Source organism: Phascolarctos cinereus, unplaced genomic scaffold (assembly GCF_003287225.1).
Source record: "Phascolarctos cinereus isolate Bilbo 61053 unplaced genomic scaffold, phaCin_HiC Scaffold_1;HRSCAF=81, whole genome shotgun sequence".
In the NCBI taxonomy this organism is placed as follows: domain Eukaryota; kingdom Metazoa; phylum Chordata; class Mammalia; order Diprotodontia; family Phascolarctidae; genus Phascolarctos; species Phascolarctos cinereus.
The window spans coordinates 62,490,689-62,508,611 of record NW_027555514.1 but is presented as its reverse complement, the minus strand read 5'-3'; the positions used below and the strand labels follow the sequence as shown (position 1 = coordinate 62,508,611).

Genomic DNA, 17,923 nt, shown 5'->3' with positions numbered 1-17,923 from the left:
GTAGCTCTTTAGGGATGCATCCTCATATCATGTAGAACACTATAGAAGAGTGAGCCGTTATTATTGTACAAAGGGGAATACTTTCTGAGTTGGTTTCTATAACTTTTTATGAGCAGCTTTGCACAAACTCTCAAGTCAGTGTCCTCTATATACTGGTTATGTTTTCCAGCGGGTTGGTGGGAGTATTCGGCCATGGAAACAGATGTATGTCGTCCTTCGGGGCCATTCACTCTACTTGCACAAAGACAAAAGAGAACAGACAACTCCATCAGAGGAAGAACAACCTATCAGTGTAAATGCTTGCTTGATAGATATTTCCTACAGTGAAACCAAGAGGAAAAATGTATTCAGGCTTACCACCTCAGATTGTGAATACTTATTTCAAGCTGAAGACAGAGATGACATGTTAGCCTGGATCAAGACCATCCAGGAAAGCAGCAACCTCAGTGAAGAGGTACGTTTTTCTGAGAGGGTCCCAAGATTCCAATCTGGAGAGCCTTTATTTGATATGCCATTTGCTAGAAAGCTCTTGATGGTGCGGAGAAAGCAACTGTTTCCCTGTTGATATTTTACTTAAACCAGAAATTCACCATTATGGAACAGAGAAAGTGGAGGGTGGATTTGCTGTGCTTTCCTGGACTATTCATCCAAAAGCTGACTTGGTTGCTGTACCTTAGCCTCTCTGTGTCTTGTTTTCTCTTTCATGGGAAGATGATTATTTCACAGGATTTTGAGGAGGAGCAGGGAGAGTTTATAGCATCTCAGAGTTGAGAAGGACCTCAGAGATATGCTCATCTAGAAATTCCCACCATAACATCACTGACAACATTTCCAGTGACAGGGAAGCCATTTCCTTCCCAGGTAGCACATTTCTTTTTTTGCATACTTTCATATTTGGGAGGCTTCTCCCTCTGTAGAACATACCTGTCAGTCCATGTTCTGCACCTCTTACACACACCCTTTTCACATGATAACCTTTCAATTAGTTTATGACATACTCAAGATCATGTACAGAAGGCACTGTGAAAATGCATCATTGTATTATGGTGATTATGACCACAAATAGAATTCTGCCAGCAGACTGAGGCTACTTGGAAAACTCACACCAAGCTGATTCTATGCCCTTCCACACTTTTATTTGCTGGGCTGAAATGTTCACAGCTGATGTTCAAATACCACCAATGAGAGAAACTTTCTACTTGAGGCCTAAGTGTCTGATGCCTCAGGTGCCAGGCTCTCACTTTAGTGACTGTTGTGGAATTCAGGAAGAGGGAGGGTAAGAGCTCCTTTAGGGTCCCTTTCTCCTACTCAAGTTCAGAGAAGCTCCTTTTCTTTGTCCAGTGTCATGCAGGGAATAAGTCCCAGAGTCTGATTCATCCACATCTTCTTACTATGCTTCTTTCCATGGTATCCTACATCACATGAATCTATGAGATAATGTGTATGCTAGTGATACTTATGGGACAATTCTCCATATGAAAATAGGCCTAATTTCTGCATTTGAGGCCAAAATTTCCCTAATTCCTTTTATTTCAAAGTGATTCTATAATGTCAGGCCTCCCTGACCCACTTTTTGTAGGTTCTGTCCATTTATTTCAAGCTCCCAAGGGTTCCAGCAAGAAAATGTAAAACCTCCCTTATATGTTTTAAAAATTGGGCACTTCCATAAATTTGCTATTTCAATCTTGGCCTCCATTTGTTTTCTAGGATACTGGAGTCACTAGCAGAGACCTAATTAGCCGAAGGATAAAGGAATATAATAGTCTAATGAGGTAAGATGCCCACCATCTGTTAAGGGGTTTGTTTTGGGGTTTTTTGTTTGATTTGGAGGGGGGAAGGTATGGAAGGAAAGCCAGTCAATGTTAACTGTTGATTTTCTTCCTTCAGCAAAGCAGACCAGTTGCCAAAAACACCTCGCCAGAGTCTCAGTATCAGGCAGACTTTGCTTGGTGCTATATCAGAACCAAAATTTCAGAGTCCACACTCTCCCAAAGAAGAGTCAGAAAGAAAACTCCTCAGTAAAGGTACATGCTTTTATTGGAGAAATTTAACACATTCCATGATTGACTATTTATAGTATGAAGTTCTAAAAATATTTAACTTTAAAAATTCTTTCCCAAATATTGTTTTTGCTAACCTTCAGTGGTTTGGTTTATCTGGCTCGTAAAAGCCATAGACCTTCCCCTTCAGGCTTAGGCTCAAAAGATGTAGCTTGATAGTATATATAACAAAAATTAAAAAGTAAGCAAAATGTATTCCTTAAAATTGCAAGTTCAAAATTCAGTCCTAGCACCTATTGTTTTATATAGAAATTTAACCTGGACAATATGAAGAAATAAGCATGTCACACACATAGACATAAATTAGATGGGCTACCCTAGTACTTAAAGAGGCCCGTTTTGGAATCGAGTCATTTCAGGCTTCATCTTTTCTTAACAAGATTCACTACTACCAGCACTAATAATTTAAGTATTCCTTTAAGGTAGGTTAGCAGGAAAGCACCATGTTCATGTTATCTGGCATGGAAATCTGAAAGCCCCCAGGCATGTTATCCAGCCCTTTATTTTTTGATTTAGGTAGAAGAATGAGCCTGGAATAGCAGGTAGAAAGCTGACCTCAGAATCAGAAAAAATTTGAATTTAGATCTCCCCTCAGGCACATAGGGATTGTGTGACCTTGGGCAAGGCTCTTGACCTCTGAGGGATAGATAGAGGCCTCTCTCTGAGCAGGAATCTGTATTTCAAGAGTGAGCTCTATCCACTGATAATGTCACACACGTGGTCCAAAAAAAAGAGATCAGACTGTCAACTCATATACTTACATACATATGTGCATGTGTGTGTGTATAGATATATTAGTGTAAATAGAGGAGCATTAGAAACTTAAACATGTTGGAGCATAAGATCACAGATCTAGAATATTTCAAGAATCTTTCTCTGTATTTCTAGCGCAGTTACCTTAGTTATAATAGGTACTTTGTGAACATTTGTGGAATATTTTTCATTGAAAAATTCAGCATAATTCACATTGTAAAGGGATGAAAAACAACGATCAGTGTATTTTTATATATATGGAAGAAGGCAATTTTCATTTGGTAATGAAAGAGAAAAGATGGATTAGGATGATCTGAAACATTGTCAATTGATGCCTTTTTTTTAATGTTAAAGGGATCCCGTTTAAGCCAACGTAGTCCATGTATTTGAATTATGATTCAAACATTTTTGTTTCCCCTCTTTTTTCCCGCAATGTATGACCTCCTTGTTTTCAACAATAACCAAAGATGACACCAGTCCTCCAAAAGACAAAGGCACATGGAGAAAAGGCATCCCAAACATCATGAGGAAAACATTTGAGAAAAAGCCAACTGCTGTAGGAACCTTTGGTGTCAGACTGGATGACTGCCCCCCAGCTCACACCAATCGGGTAGGAGACAAAAGCTTCGCTTGTACTCTAATAGTCCAAGGGAAAACTGCTAATAATGATCTGCCATCCTTTTTTTAAAAAAGATTTTACAAATGACTTTATATTCTAACTTGGTGTTGCCTTCAGGAGCCATCTCTCATCATTTGGCTACCAAGGCAGATGTTTGCTGACTAAGAGACTTTCTGCCGAGCTCTATCATTTACTTTGATTTAATTTCTGCATGAAATTATTGTCTTTGGTGTTGATGTTAATGTTGATGTTAAAAAGATGAGATTTTATTTCAGGGGAATATCCGAGGTTATTAAAAACTGTCCGGTTTTGCAAAGGCAATCCAGCCTGCTCTGCTTCTGCTCAATTCTGGGGTCAGCTCATTGTCCTCTTAGAATATCTAAGATCAATGTACTGATAGGCTAGTTCTCCAGGTTGACCATCCAAATGCATATTGCAGTCTCCAGGAGACATTCTACTTCTTCGACTCACTGTTTCCTGTATGGAGTATTAGGCCTACTTTCTGGAGAGAGTAGAGATCTCACTTAGGAGATTCTGTATAAAGACATGGAAATTTCATTCGGCTCAGTGCCATCTTTGGACAAGAGCATCTGGAGGACCTCACCACCAATACCACCACTTTCTTTTCTTCTACTTCATGACAATGCCGAACTCCTCGAGCAAGCACACATCTGTCTGTTTTATGCTTCCCTTGAAATTACTAATCCAAAGTTGAACACAGTTATCCCTGAGAAATATTTCAAGGAATCCTGGATGATTTTGATGCAGATGTGGGAAACAACATTAGAGAAGAGAGTTGGTCAAAAGGTTTTTATTGTTGTTGTTGTTCCACCTTTGTACTCAAGGAGGACCAATGACATCCCAGTGTTGGTGTCAAGGGACAGTGTATTCGACTGTGGCTCATCAGTCCAATATGGGTTTGGAAGGCTCTACCACAGGTTGGGAACAACCAGTCCATTTGAACATTTAGGATGGAGATATCTCTAAACGTGCACATGTTATGTTTCCCCTGTGCTCCTGCATTTCTACTTGGCTCATGGAGAGCCTAGTGCCATGCTGGATGCGGGCATACCAGGCTGGGCAGTCCTGTGCCAACATCTCCCATGTCTCACAATTGATAGTAAAGTTCTTCTGAGAAACCTTGAGAGTGTCCTTGTACTGCTTCTTCTAACCTGTGTGTGAGCACTTGCCTTGTGCTAGTTCTCCATAAAATAGTCTTTCCGGCAAACATATGGTAGGCATTCGCACAATGTGGCCAGCCCATGGGAGCTGTGCTCTCTGCAGTAGGATTTGAATGCTTGGCAGGTCAGCCTCAGAGAGGACATCAGTTGTTGGTTACCTTATCTTGCCAGGTGATCTTCAGAATCTTCCTAAGACAATTCAAATGGAAACAGTTTGGATAGTCAAGAAGCAGCAGAATACTGTATTCGCTACCCTTTTTAGCCATTAGTTACCATAAAGATGGATTACATTAAAGGCAGTATCATATCTGGAAGCCTGCCTGTTCTTTTCTGAAACTTGCATCAGGATTGCCCTCCATATAAATGTATACTAACTCTGTTCCCAAAATTGAAATTTGATGTCCTACAAGCATCTGTTCACTCAAGCCAGAAGGACATCCTTAACTCAACTTCTGGAAGTCCTATTCTTCCTCCAAGCCTCATTTGAGGTGCTAGCCCTCTCCATTAAGCTCCGCCCCCTGTCCCTCCCAGTCCCCTGGTTAGTCTCTGCCCTCAACAAGGGGACAAGTTTAGAAAGGAGCTGGCATGCCAGTATCTTTTTTGAGACATTAAATCAATGTGCATTTTGTAAAACAAAAGCCTAATGAAGAAAGTATGTTGAATTTGCTTAATTAAAATATGTATTTGGGAGAGATGTATAAAAAGTTAGATTTCACGTGTGAAGTAAATTCTTTAAGAGCAATTTGCATTCTCCATACTCTGTTCACAGACTAATTTCCTGACTTCTAGTGTTCTTTGCTCAGCCAGAATTTACCCAGTCATTTGACAGTCATCAGAACAACCATATTTGGTACTTGAAGACTTACAAAGCTTTATAATAACAGCTCTGAAAAAGATGCTGCAGTCATCATTAGACCCTTTTCATGGAAACTGGGTCTTGGAAGAGTGAAGTCACTTGCCTACAATTCTCACAGCTAATAAATGCTGAAGGCAGGATTCTGAAGCTAAGTCTTCCAGACTCCCACACCAATACTCTATCAGATAACTTTCCCCTCTTACATCTCATTTCCATCTCAGCAGTCCAAATATGTTTGACTCGGTTACAACTGAACTCACTATTCTTTTGATTCTCCACATGACCTAAAGAGCAAACCGTTTTTTTGAGAAATATATTTTATGTAGAGATAAATAATAGCTTAATATGATCATTTGAGGCCTCCAAAAATAAGAATTGTCTCTTTTTGTTTTGTAGTATATTCCACTAATAGTTGACATATGCTGCAAATTAGTTGAAGAAAGAGGACTTGAATATACAGGTATTTACAGAGTTCCTGGAAATAATGCTGCTATCTCAAGTATGCAAGAAGAACTCAACAAAGGAATGGCTGATATTGATATACAGGATGATGTAAGTTCATTCATTAATTTTCATTGATCTGAATGTTCCAGAATGTTATGGTGACTGTGACATATTACGTATTTCCATTCTGCATACCTAGAAATGGCGAGACTTGAATGTCATTAGTAGTCTGCTGAAATCATTCTTCAGAAAACTCCCTGAGCCTCTCTTCACAAATGGTAAGTTATCTTCTGTAAAACCAATTGAATTAAAACCTAAGTTTTAAATTAAAGAAAATTAAAGTGGAAGTAAAATTCTCTGGTAGTTAACTGGGATTTTGGGGGGGGAGTAAATTTCGCTATTTAGAATCCATGAAAACAAGTTTATTGCCATTCAGCCAAACTACATTGTTGGGCCCTTCCTTATTTCTGGCCCTCAGAATAACATTTCTTACTCTCCCCAGACAGAATTTTTAAACATGTTGGTGTACATTACCTTTGTGTACATGACCTTTATTTACATGTTTTTATTAAATCAACAAATCCTTGCTGAGCATGTCACACACACGTATTCATAAAGCTATACATAGAGATAGAGATGATGTTGTGGTTGGTATTGGGGCAGAAAAAGGAGAGGTATGGTGAAGGCAAAGTTTCTGTTTTCATGGAACTTTTGTACTCTAAGTTACTTTAACATAGTTCTCATTCAAATTGATGTTATTTTGGAGGTCTAAATTTTAAACCTACTTAAGACAGAGAAATACCTGTTACTTTGTTAACAATACAAAGGATACATTTAGCCTAATCAGTTGAGAAAAAAATGTCTTTCTGTTGCCAGATAAATACGCAGACTTTATTGAAGCAAATCGAAAAGAAGATCCCATGGAGCGTCTTAAAACATTAAAAAGACTGGTGAGTATTATTGGTCAGTTTGGGGATTACAACAGAAAGTTTTACAAGTTTTAACTCTATCACTCAAATGATGTTTTTACAGATTCATGATTTGCCCGAACATCATTATGAAACCCTTAAGTTTCTTTCTGCTCATCTGAAGACAGTAGCAGAAAATTCAGAAAAAAACAAGGTAGGTAAATAAAGAATTCTAGAAATATTCTTTAACGTTTTCAATCAAAATCTTATGGTGTACGTAACAAAATTCAAAGGAGACTTCTAATGAAAAGGAAAGGGCACAAATTTGTCTAACTGGCTTAGTCACTAAGTAGGTCCCCAGATCTAGAAACAGCAGAAGAAAAGGGCACATATGTAAACTAGTTCTGATGGTTCAGATATTTTTCTTCCTACTCCTTAGATATGTCTGTCTTTCTCATCTCCTGGCCTTCACACAGCTCATAATTGCCGGGTCAGTATGATAGGAGTGGGAAAGATTAGTAGAAAGAACTGTGAGGTGATGGATGACTTTGAACCTTAAAAACATAGTAGTTTAAAAAGAGTTTCCAAGAGCAGCTAGATGGTAGAGTGGATAGAGCTCTGGACTTAAAGTCAGGAGGACCTGAGTTCCAGTGCAACCTCAGACACTTGACACTTCCTAGCTGTGTGACCCTAGGGAAGTCACTGAACCCTTTTACCTCACCAAAAAGCAAAAACAAACCAAAAATAAGAAAGAAAGACAAAAGTTTCCAATACAGGGAATGCTGAGATATGCCCCCTGTTTATGTAAACCCTTCACAGTTTGGTCTTCTTTCTGCCTCTGGTATCTGCCAGGGGAAAAAAAAAAAGATCCTTAGCTTCTCCCAGCACTTCTTTCCCTTTTTTTCTTGGCTGGCCTACCCTTGATATGCTTCTTTCTCAGTTAGTAGTATACATTGCAGCAGTTTACATCTTTGGGGCATGAAGATTTCTTGGTGGTAAAAGAACTTGATTTCCTTTTTGATATTATGCCAGACAATAGTAATGTGGTTTTACTTAGATAGAACAGTATAGTTAAATTAAAAACTGAGGTACAGATCCAAGTTCTGTTGACTACTACCTGCTATGTGACCTTGAATGAGTTACTTTACTTTAAGGCCTGAATTTCCTACTCTAAAAAATGAACTAGAACATCTTCTGACTCTAAATCCTCTTGTCTCTCCTCCTTTGCTTCAGTTCTAATCTCTGATGAAGAGGTAACCCTTCCCTTCAAAACCAGTCCTCCCTCTCTCTTACATTTCACTGTCTCCTGTCTACAATGTATTTTACTCTCCTCCCCTTCAAGAGGGAAAAAAAAATTTCCTTGCCCCCAGCATCCCTGAAAGCTATGTGTACTTTCTCTTTTCTCCCTTTCATAAGCAAACTTCTAGTAAAAGCTGTCTACACCCATGCCTCTGCCCTTCCTCTTAAGCACAAACCAGAGCTGCAGATGATCTGTTTGCCAAGCCAAAAGACTTCTTCCCAATCTTCCTTCAGGTCTCAATACATGCTTTCACTTGATCTCTGAAGTATTTGAAACTGTTCACCATCCCCTACTCCTGGCTATATGCTTTCCTCTCTAGGTTTTCCTCATCATCTCCCATGGTTTGAATGACCAAATATCTCTAGGAAGGACTCCCACATCTGTAAATATACAGCCCCAGGTACTCTATTGAGATTCAGGACCCCCATCGTGAACTGCCTGTTGAATATTTCAGACTGTACTTGTCTGACAGCCATCTTAAACTCAGTGTTAGATAATCACAACTTATCTTTCCTCCCCAACTTCCACATGTCCCTATTTTTGTTGAGAGAACCACCATCCTTCAGGTACCCAGACTCACAATCTTGAAGTCATCCCCAGCTTTCTGTCTACCTTGTCCCCTCCTATATCCAGTCAGTTGCCAAATATTTGCCTTCACAACATCTCTTCTATCCATCTCCTTGTTTCTCACCTGGATTATTATTACAGTAGGATTGTCCATAGTCTCCCTCATTTCAAACCTATCCTCCACACAGCTTTTCAAAATGATTTTCCTAACGTACAGGTAGAATCGCGTCACTCTCCTGCTTCCACAGCTCTAGTAGTTTTGTCTGTAGAAAAAAGCAAGGACTCCTTTATTTTGTGTAAGCCCTTCCCAATCTAGACTAGTGTCTGGAACATAAGAAGTGCTTCATAAATGTTGGATGACAAATTGATCTTTATTACACACTTCTCTTTTTGTTTTCAGGGTTGATTTTTCCAAGGGACTGTTCCTTGAACAGTCTGTTGATGAGGTAACATCAAATAACCATTATTCAAACACCAGTTAATTTCAGAACAATGTATCTTTCCATTGTTATTAGATACCAAGAAAATGCACACAAAGTCCATGTCCTTGAGAGCCTTATAATCAGATTGGGAGTACCCGACCCATATGCAAAGATTTAGAGAGATTTACAAAACAATGTTTGAATCAATGTCATTATAAGAGTACCAAGTATATATTTGCAGAAGGCACTCAGAATTAAGACTATTGATGCAAATCCCTAGGATTCCTAAAAGGTGTTTTGAACTGAATTTTTTAAAAAGTGAAAGATATGAAATGGATAAGAATTGGCATTGCAGGTAGGGAGAAATGACAGAGTGAAGATACAAGCTGGGGGTGAATGTGCAAGTATGGAGTCACGAGCCAAATGGGCTTGCTCATTCTTCTATTTTTCTTCAAGACAACGTTGGCTTTTGGAAATTTAAGCTTCTTTGAATATTAATCACATCTCTTTTGTGCCAGACAATTTCTGATGTTTTTCAATAAGACGATGCCATCTTTCCGCTCTCTCCCCCCTTTCCCATCCTTTTTTTCAGATGGAACCAAGAAATCTAGGCATTGTTTTTGGCCCAACCCTTGTGCGACCGCCAGAAGATAACATGGCACATATGGTGACTCACATGCCTGACCAGCACAAAATTGTAGAAACCCTTATCCAACATGTAAGTGGGTGGTTAGTCTTTGAGAAAAGGCTCTTTGAATGAAAGATCATTTGGATTTTAGTTCTTTCTCCTTTCTCTTAACACAGACATTTTCTCTCCGTCCTGTCCCCCATACTAATGACAGTTTGGAGGGTTTTCTCATCTTTTTTTTTTATTTTAAATTTTTAGCATGACTGGTTTTTCCCAGAAGAAGGTGCAGAAGAGCCTCTTGTAAGTTCCTTTTTGCTTTTATGATTGGTTATTTGGATTTGGGACACACAGTCCTGAGTTTTCGATAGTGGGACCATAGTCCACCATTTGCCACTATTAGCTCTGCGTGTCAGAAGTTGATTCCTTGCTTCTAAATTTCTGTTGTAATGAAAATATCAGTAGCTAAAACCGTGGTACTAAGCACTGTTGTTGTTTTAAGATAAAGCAGTGTGGAAAATTAAAGTTAAAATATCAATAGGCTTTTCTAAATGTTGTGAAAAATATAATGACATAACTTTGAAGAAATGTTGAGGGGGTCTTTGTTTATTAACCATAGACAACAGTTCAGGAGGAAAACACTGTAAAATCTCAGCCAGTGCCTAACATAGATCCTTTACTGACCGACATTGGAAAGACGGGCGTATCTCCTGGAGATGTAGCAGGTAACTTTGCCTGGGCAGTGGTAACCTGTAGGCTAGACAAACCTACTGGCTTCTATTAGAATGATAAAGTAAATAAGGCATAAGTAATAATTCACTATGATTTTTCTTTTTCTCCTTGTTTTTTCCTTTCCACTAATGAACTGATTCTCCTTTTTCTGACTGATCTTAAGTATCTTCCAGTGATTATAATGCCATTGGCAGTGCATGGAGTTGGAATGCTTGTTGACAAGTCTGTCAGATTTGGACATAGGAGGGGAGATGAGCATGCATAGCTCTGTTCTCTTTATTCACAGTTATCCATGTAATTGTCATCACAAGGTAAAACAGATCAATGCTACTGAATATGTGGTGGCTGTGATGGCAGAAAGTGGGACCTTCCAAATGGTAAAAATCACTATCATACCCAAGGCTAGCAATGCATTTTAAAAGCACAAAGTTAAATATTTAGAACTAATGGCACTAGTTTCACCTACCTGTGTAATGTCTAGTAAAAATCAGTCTCTTCCAAGTTAGTTTCCCTATTTCTCAGCTGGTCCCCTCTTTCTCGGTGACGCTCGAGTTTTCTAGAGTCTTTTGACGAACACTATTTCCCTGCTGTACTGTTCCACTAACCGGGCATATTGTCTCCCAGTCCTCTCCCTTTGTCTCTAGTTCTTGTTCTAGTACTAAAGGGGGTTTCCGCACTTTGTGACACAGGCAAATCTATACTGATGTTGCACAACAGGCGAAACAGGAGGCGTCTATCCTGCGGTCATGTCACTAGTGGACGCTGTGGTGTCCGTGATGGACAGCTGGACCTGTAGGAAGAAGGAGGACTGTTGCCCACACTGTAGCTGCCTTGTCTGCAGAAATCCCCCATTCCTGTAAATGCCAAAAGAGTTGATCTGTGCTGTAAATTTTCTTTTCAGTGTATTTTAAACAGATCAATGCTACTTTCTTAAAGTTTTTCTGCTGTTTCTTGTTATTTCTGAAAGCAGACCCTGAGGAGAAATAGCATGGTATGATCTACCAGTTTTTTAAGTCATAAAGCATTTAGCCATGTGTCCAAAAAAGAGGTGTGGCATGGGGCTCAGCTCCTCAGTTTTGAAAATTAATCTCCCCAAAGTTGAAAAATGAAATTTCTGAATCATCATTCTCTTGAATGGTGCTAGCCCCTTCCTACCCTCTTTATAATTGTACAATATAAGTTTTTGCCAGACAGTAAAATGATGGTCTCCATGTTTCCATTTCATGATAGCACTTGTTATAGAGGTCATTACTAAACTGGTAGCAGTTTCATATATAGCTAGTCAAAAGGAACCCTGGCTGCATTACTAAGAAGCAGAAAACTGGGGTCAAAACCACAATAGTTAACCTTTTCCAATGTAAAGTCATATGACCTGAAATCAAGGTTATCCTAAGAACTTCTGCTTCCTTAATTATGCCATGTATGATGCTATTCTATTGAAAGGAGTTAAGTTTAACAGTCTGACAACAATAAACCCAAATACACTTGAGTGTCTGAGTCTGTAGCTAGGATGAACCCATAGTCCTAACACACTGCGTTGTGTATCAGTTCAACTACAGGATAGGGTACACAGTACAATTCTTAAGAGGTCTTTAAGCTTCGTTATTGCTAGACTTTTATATTTGGAGAAGTTAATAAACACTCGTGTTTCTGTTTTTGTTGAGAACAGGGCTCCTTTGCCATTGCTATCATTGAGCTGGTTCTGCCTACAATTCACAGCATCCTTTCATGTCGGTGGCTTTCTGTGGTGCAGCTTTCATCTTTGTGAGCTCTGACTATCCACTGTGTTCTATGGTTTTGTTTGGGTTTGACTTTCACATTTTGTTCTGTGCCTGTCTCTTCCATAAGTTTTGCATCATTTGTAGAAAGAACTGTTAAAGTATGAACAAAACTGATCACATTTTATTTACCTTCACACAGATTCAGCTCCTGGTGACTCAGCAGAATCTAAGGTAAATCCTTTTATTGCCTTGAAAAGTGCTTTGAAATTTGTTTTGTGACTGATTTATAAATGTGCAGAGATTCAATTCAACAACCCAATTAAGGAAGAGCTACTTACTTATGTCTAAGTCCCTTCTGTAATATTTCTTGTCTATACCTGGTTGAGATACATAGTCAGTCTCAGGACAAACTATTGACATAGCCTGGCACATTCTCCTCCAAAGAACATTCGTTAGTGGCTGAGAGGCAGTCCTAGGAGGTCATATCCTGGCTCTGACATGTGACCCTTGTGAACCTCAGCTTGCCAGTATGCTCAAGACTGATACCCTAAAAAGGGTTTTCTTCAAGCAACTTTGGCCAATTTATACTACCATATTCTTTCTCTTCTTCCCATTGCTGCAAAATGTACTCCAGAATTGTACAGCAGGGATTCTTAGCCTTTTGTTGTTGTTATTGTTGTGGACCCCTTTGGCAGTCTGAGCAAATCCATGAGTCCCTTCTCAGAACAGTGTTGGTTAAATACACAAAGAAAACTACATATCATTACTAGGAAGGAAAACAATTCTATTGAAATAGAGCCATCAACACGTTTTTAAAAACACAAAGCTCAAGCTCATTGACCCCAGGTGAAGTGCTAAGCTGACTTCCTGGAAAATGCTTCCCAGTCCTTCTAATTTGGTTTCTATCCCTACTGCTCTAACATACCATGTTTTACCTCACTGTAGTTCAGAAATTCAGTATCTTCCGTCCAGAATACCAACATTACCTCCATCACTTACTTAGCTTTCTGACTTCAGGCAAATCAGTCACTATCTCCAAATTGGTTTCCTCCTCTGTAAAAGGTGAATAGTGGTATCTGTAATATCTGCCTTTTTGTTCAGCTCAAATGAAATCATAGCTGTCAAGAGCTTTGCTAAGTCAGTGTCTTCTCCCACTACTTGATTAACTCTAGCAATAACCTCCTATCTCCATATCCATCCAGTGATTTCCTATTACCTCCTCAATAAAATCTATACTTGTCAGTTCCTCCACAGTCTAGCCTTGGATAGAGTAAGGGATGAATAATAATACAGTTGAACCATCATTTTAAAAAAGAACCTACTGTGAGGGCCTTAAAAATGAGTAAGGCAATCTGTCCCTGCCTTTGAGGAACCCATAACTTCAAAATATCTAAAATGTACAAATCAGAAAGTGCCACAAAGTTGAAATGATCAAAAATAAAGGATATTTCATTCAGCATGTGGTCTAAAAATATTTGCATGACACGAAGTGTTTTCTTCTGGGTAAAGAGAAAATACTAATAAAAACCTGAAAACAATAGCAACCCATATGAAAACCCATTGTAGCAGCATTAGGAAAGTCAAAGGATTGATTTTCAAACATGGAAGGTTCTTCAATGGCTGAAATAAAAGTATCAAACACAACAGATACTCAGAAGGCCATTGTTCTTCATCTGATGTTTTGGGGCAGTTATGTTTGAAGGTTGGGGGGTTGATTCAATCTCTTTTTAATCTCTTGTAGGGGTTAAACACAGGAATCTTGGAAATGGGTTAGGTGGTTAAGTCCATTATGACCGAAAACTTAACTTAAAAATAAGGGTTATCATGTGGACATTCTCAAAGCATTTTGGTGGAATGGACTTCTAGTTGGGAGAATTGGATTACAATCTCACTTCAGCTACAAAGTGGCAATGTGCCCATGGGCAATCTGCATATGAAAGTGATACTTTGGCTACTTACTTAGTAGACTTTACTTATAGTAAATGTCCTATTTGGCAGTCCTCTTGGAAGACTAGTCGTTGTTTGTACTCACTGTATCTTGTCTAATAAATACTAATAGCCTCTCCCCAATGTTAAAGTTAAAGAACACTGCCCTACAGTCTTGACTTACACAACAGCTAATTCTTGTTGACTATGACTTCCAAGTGGATACTCTTGTATACAATAAATGACTTGGTTTCTGATGTGTCAGTTCAAAATACTAAGGACAGTTCTTTGAGATATTGGGTCCTGAAATTAAGGGATATAGAAAAGAGTTTGGAAAGATCCCTAGGGAAAAAGAGAGAGAGAGAGAGAGAGAGAGAGAGAGACCAAACCATTAAATTTTCTTGAAAATTGAGTACTTCAGGGCTATTGGTATTCTTTTCCTTTAGAAAGTTTGAGGGGGGAATATGACCAAAACACCTCAAGAGAAACTGAATATATGGCTGAGTTTTTTTTTTTCCTAAGTTTCCCTTTTCTCTTTCCTTCCCAGGGTTCTTGGGGATCCGGAAAGGATCAGTATAGCAGGGAATTGCTTGTATCCTCCCTCTTTGCAGCGGCCAGTCGCAAGAGGAAAAAAACAAAAGAGAAAGCACAGCCAAGCAGCTCAGAGGATGAGTTGGATAACGTCTTTTTCAAGAAAGAAACTGCAGAACAACCTCGCAGTGATAATAGTAGTAAAGAGGACAGCAGAGGAGAGTCCAAAAGAGAGAATGATCCAATGAGAAAGCAAAGAACTAGTGTTTCTAAGGATATTAGTAGCAAAAAAGACTCGCACGTGAGGAAAGAGGAAAAGCTGGCACCAAGGAAAGAGAATGCGGCATGTGGAGAGCCCTCGCTGCCCTCCAACTCAAAACACAAAATCACCTACTCTCGGCTACCGTTTCACCGTGCTTAAAGAAGGCCCCCAGATCTCCTCTCAGCTCCCAGACCCCTCTTCTGGCCTTGGTGCTTTACTTAGCACTCCCTCCCCACCATCCTTGATGAGATTGCCTGCTAAGAAATCGTGCAGTCCAGAAATTAAATGCAATGAGTTCCTGGCCAGTGCCAGTTCGACCCCCTCAGACTACTCGGCCACTGCCTACCTGACCAGCCTCGATGGCAGCCGGCTAAGCCCAGAGGTACAGTCAGTTGCTGAGAGCAAGGGAGATGAGGCTGATGATGAGCAGAGTGAATTGATCAGCGAAGGGCGACCTGTGGAAACGGACAGTGAAAATGATTTTCCGGTTTTTGCCACAGGTTTTCTTTCGGAGAAATTCTTTCGCGGTAAGATCCAAGAAATGGTGAAGACAGGCCGGAGAAACTCCGAAGGAAGTGAATTAAGTTGTACTGAGGGAAGTTTAACACCAAGTTTAGACAGCCGGAGACAGCCATTTAGTTCACATAAGCTTATTGAATGTGATACACTCTCCAGAAAAAAGTCAGCTCGGTTCAAGTCGGAGAGTGAAGGTGTAGGTGATACCAAGGATGAGAAAGAATCATCCTCTGTAATTAAAGTATTTGACATGAAGAAGAAAGGAAAGTCAACAGGGAATTTGCTGGTGCCAGCTAGAAGTGAATCAGAAAAACATGAACCCACTTGGAGAATTAAAATAACTGACCGGCTAAAACTGAGGCTCAAAGCATCTGCAGATGACATGTTTGGGGTGGGAAGTCAGAAAAATAGCTCTGCAGAGAGTACTAAAAGGAAAAACATCAGAAGACGACACACCCTCGGAGGGCAAAGTGATTTTGCAGAAATCAGTGTTTTAAATGCTTGGAAGGTTCCTGAACAGAGTGGAGAAAGAGAGTCTGAACTTTCTGCTGTGACTCGATTAAAACCCAAATGCCCAGCCCAAGACCTCTCCATTTCAGACTGGCTCGCACGAGAACGCTTACGTACTAGCACGTCTGACTTGAACACAGGAGAACCCGGAGAGCATAGACTGGAGAACACTAGTAAAACAGAAATCTATACATCAGGTGGAGGCAGCTCCCCAAGCACCTTAAGTTTGACAAACAGACCCCTTTTTTCTAGACCATCCCAATCACCTGAACAAATAAATGGTGAAAGCTTCCAGAATGTCAACCAAAATGATGCTCCTATACCTGTTGCCAATCCTCAAAAACCATCCCTAACCCCAGGAACTAAATCACAGTTTCATCAGTGTCTCTAAACTGGAGGGATGCGTCCACTACAGCAACTCAAAAGCTACTGTTACATGTTCCAATAACTCTGTAAATATGTTTCTGTACTAGAATTGTTATTATGCAGCCTTCATTTTGGGCTGGTTTCATCAATGTGCACTGTGGAATGTCTTCGCTGTGCATTTCTATGGCCAGAAGAACATAAAGTTCAGAAAAAATATATATCTATATATTTTAAAAATATATTGGATAGTTGCATACAAATAAGCAAGGTATTTGTTGCAACATGCTATGTAGTCTCTACAAGGTTTATGACCAGAAATTGATGAGTAAATCAGCTGGCATTAGTACGCAGCAAATTTGTTCTTTTGGTTTAGTCACTAACAAAAGTGCCTCATCATAACAATTCATTGGTTTTGTTAGGGTGCCATATTGTTAACTGCTAAATTAGAAAACTTAAAATGAACAGATGAAAGCATTTTATTGGTAATGTTTCATTACATATTACTGATTTTAACACAGGTGGATACAGAGTTTCCATTCCTTAGGCATTCCAGTGGGATCTCTGAGTTTTATATTCAAACTTTTAATACAGTTTTTGAGTTTTGTGTGACTTGAATTTTTAATCTTTCTGTAAAATAAGTAACTTAAATGGACCTATTATATGTGTATCTTTTCTTCAGATACCATATTTGTTATAAATGTTGTAACATAGGCGTGTAGATAGTGGATCCTGGATGGAACTGGCTTCTTTTATGAAGAATATAATTCTGCATGAAGACTTAATGAATCCAAACCTGTGTCATGCCTGTGTGCATACCCAATTATACACTGGAAATAAAATTGTTTTGTTGAACTTTTTGCATGGTTCAATATCATTCTACTGAGTCATTTTAAAATGTCACTTATAGACTTTAGTCAGCCTCCACTTATGGTAGATAGTAGCTAGCCCTGGCTTAAGAAAAAAACAAACAACAGAATGATTATTTTTATGATATAGAAGGAAAATACTTTTGCTCTAGTTTTGCAAAGCATTATCTTCTCTTATCCCTCTTTGAGGTCAGCTGGTCTCTCAGTCCAGTATCTATACACATTCAGATTTAGCAGTACCTGACGTAATCTTCCATACACCAGTCTACCCACTCCATATGCAAAAGATGGCCACAAAGCATTCTTTTCTCTGTAGGGGAGCTGTATTTAGAGCAATTTATTAAAGCTTGAATTTTGTTTCATATTGATATCACATGAATGTTCCTAGGAAATGAATCTTCTTTTGTTTCTATGTAGATAATCCAGAGGGTAATACACTTTGCAAGTCTGGGTCTAAGTTTCCTCATTGTGAAAGGTTCCTTCCAGCCTCTAGACTGGAGATCTAGGAATTTGTTTTTTTAAAAAATATTTTGATAACTGTACTTCAACACAGTTAGTTTCCTTTATAATGTTATGTGTTTTATTTTACATATTTAAAAACATTTTTTGAAAGAAACATTCATAGTAGGCTTCAAACTGTTGCCAGAGGGGAAAAGGTTAAAAGCCCAAGTTCTAGATCGACCATCCTATGACCTGATCCCAGTGGGAGAGGAGAGCTTGTTTGCTTGTTGCTCAATTTCGTTTGTTTCTCATGGAGA

General features: G+C 39.1%; 2 protein-coding genes across 2 annotated transcripts in view; one reads left to right on the top strand and one right to left on the bottom strand.

The window, feature by feature from the left end:
* The window catches only part of LOC110202183 (rho GTPase-activating protein 21-like), a 151,304-nt gene extending 134,153 nt beyond the window's left edge, over positions 1-17,151 (top strand). The window contains 14 exon segments of the mRNA XM_020978219.2: positions 170-454; positions 1,708-1,772; positions 1,888-2,024; positions 3,281-3,423; positions 5,866-6,021; positions 6,113-6,191; positions 6,790-6,863; positions 6,946-7,035; positions 9,703-9,828; positions 9,997-10,038; positions 10,355-10,460; positions 12,388-12,419; positions 14,662-15,026; positions 15,028-17,151. Of these exon segments, the coding sequence (XP_020833878.1) occupies positions 170-454; positions 1,708-1,772; positions 1,888-2,024; positions 3,281-3,423; positions 5,866-6,021; positions 6,113-6,191; positions 6,790-6,863; positions 6,946-7,035; positions 9,703-9,828; positions 9,997-10,038; positions 10,355-10,460; positions 12,388-12,419; positions 14,662-15,026; positions 15,028-16,324 (2,997 nt within the window). The 3' untranslated portion in view covers positions 16,325-17,151.
* LOC110202245 (rho GTPase-activating protein 21-like) overlaps positions 8,324-17,923 on the bottom strand; it is a 185,180-nt gene continuing 175,580 nt past the window's right edge. Inside the window, exon 8 of the transcript XR_013485737.1 lies at positions 8,324-8,381. The gene's annotated coding sequence lies outside the window, so the exon portion shown is untranslated. The remainder of the gene's footprint in view (positions 8,382-17,923) is intronic.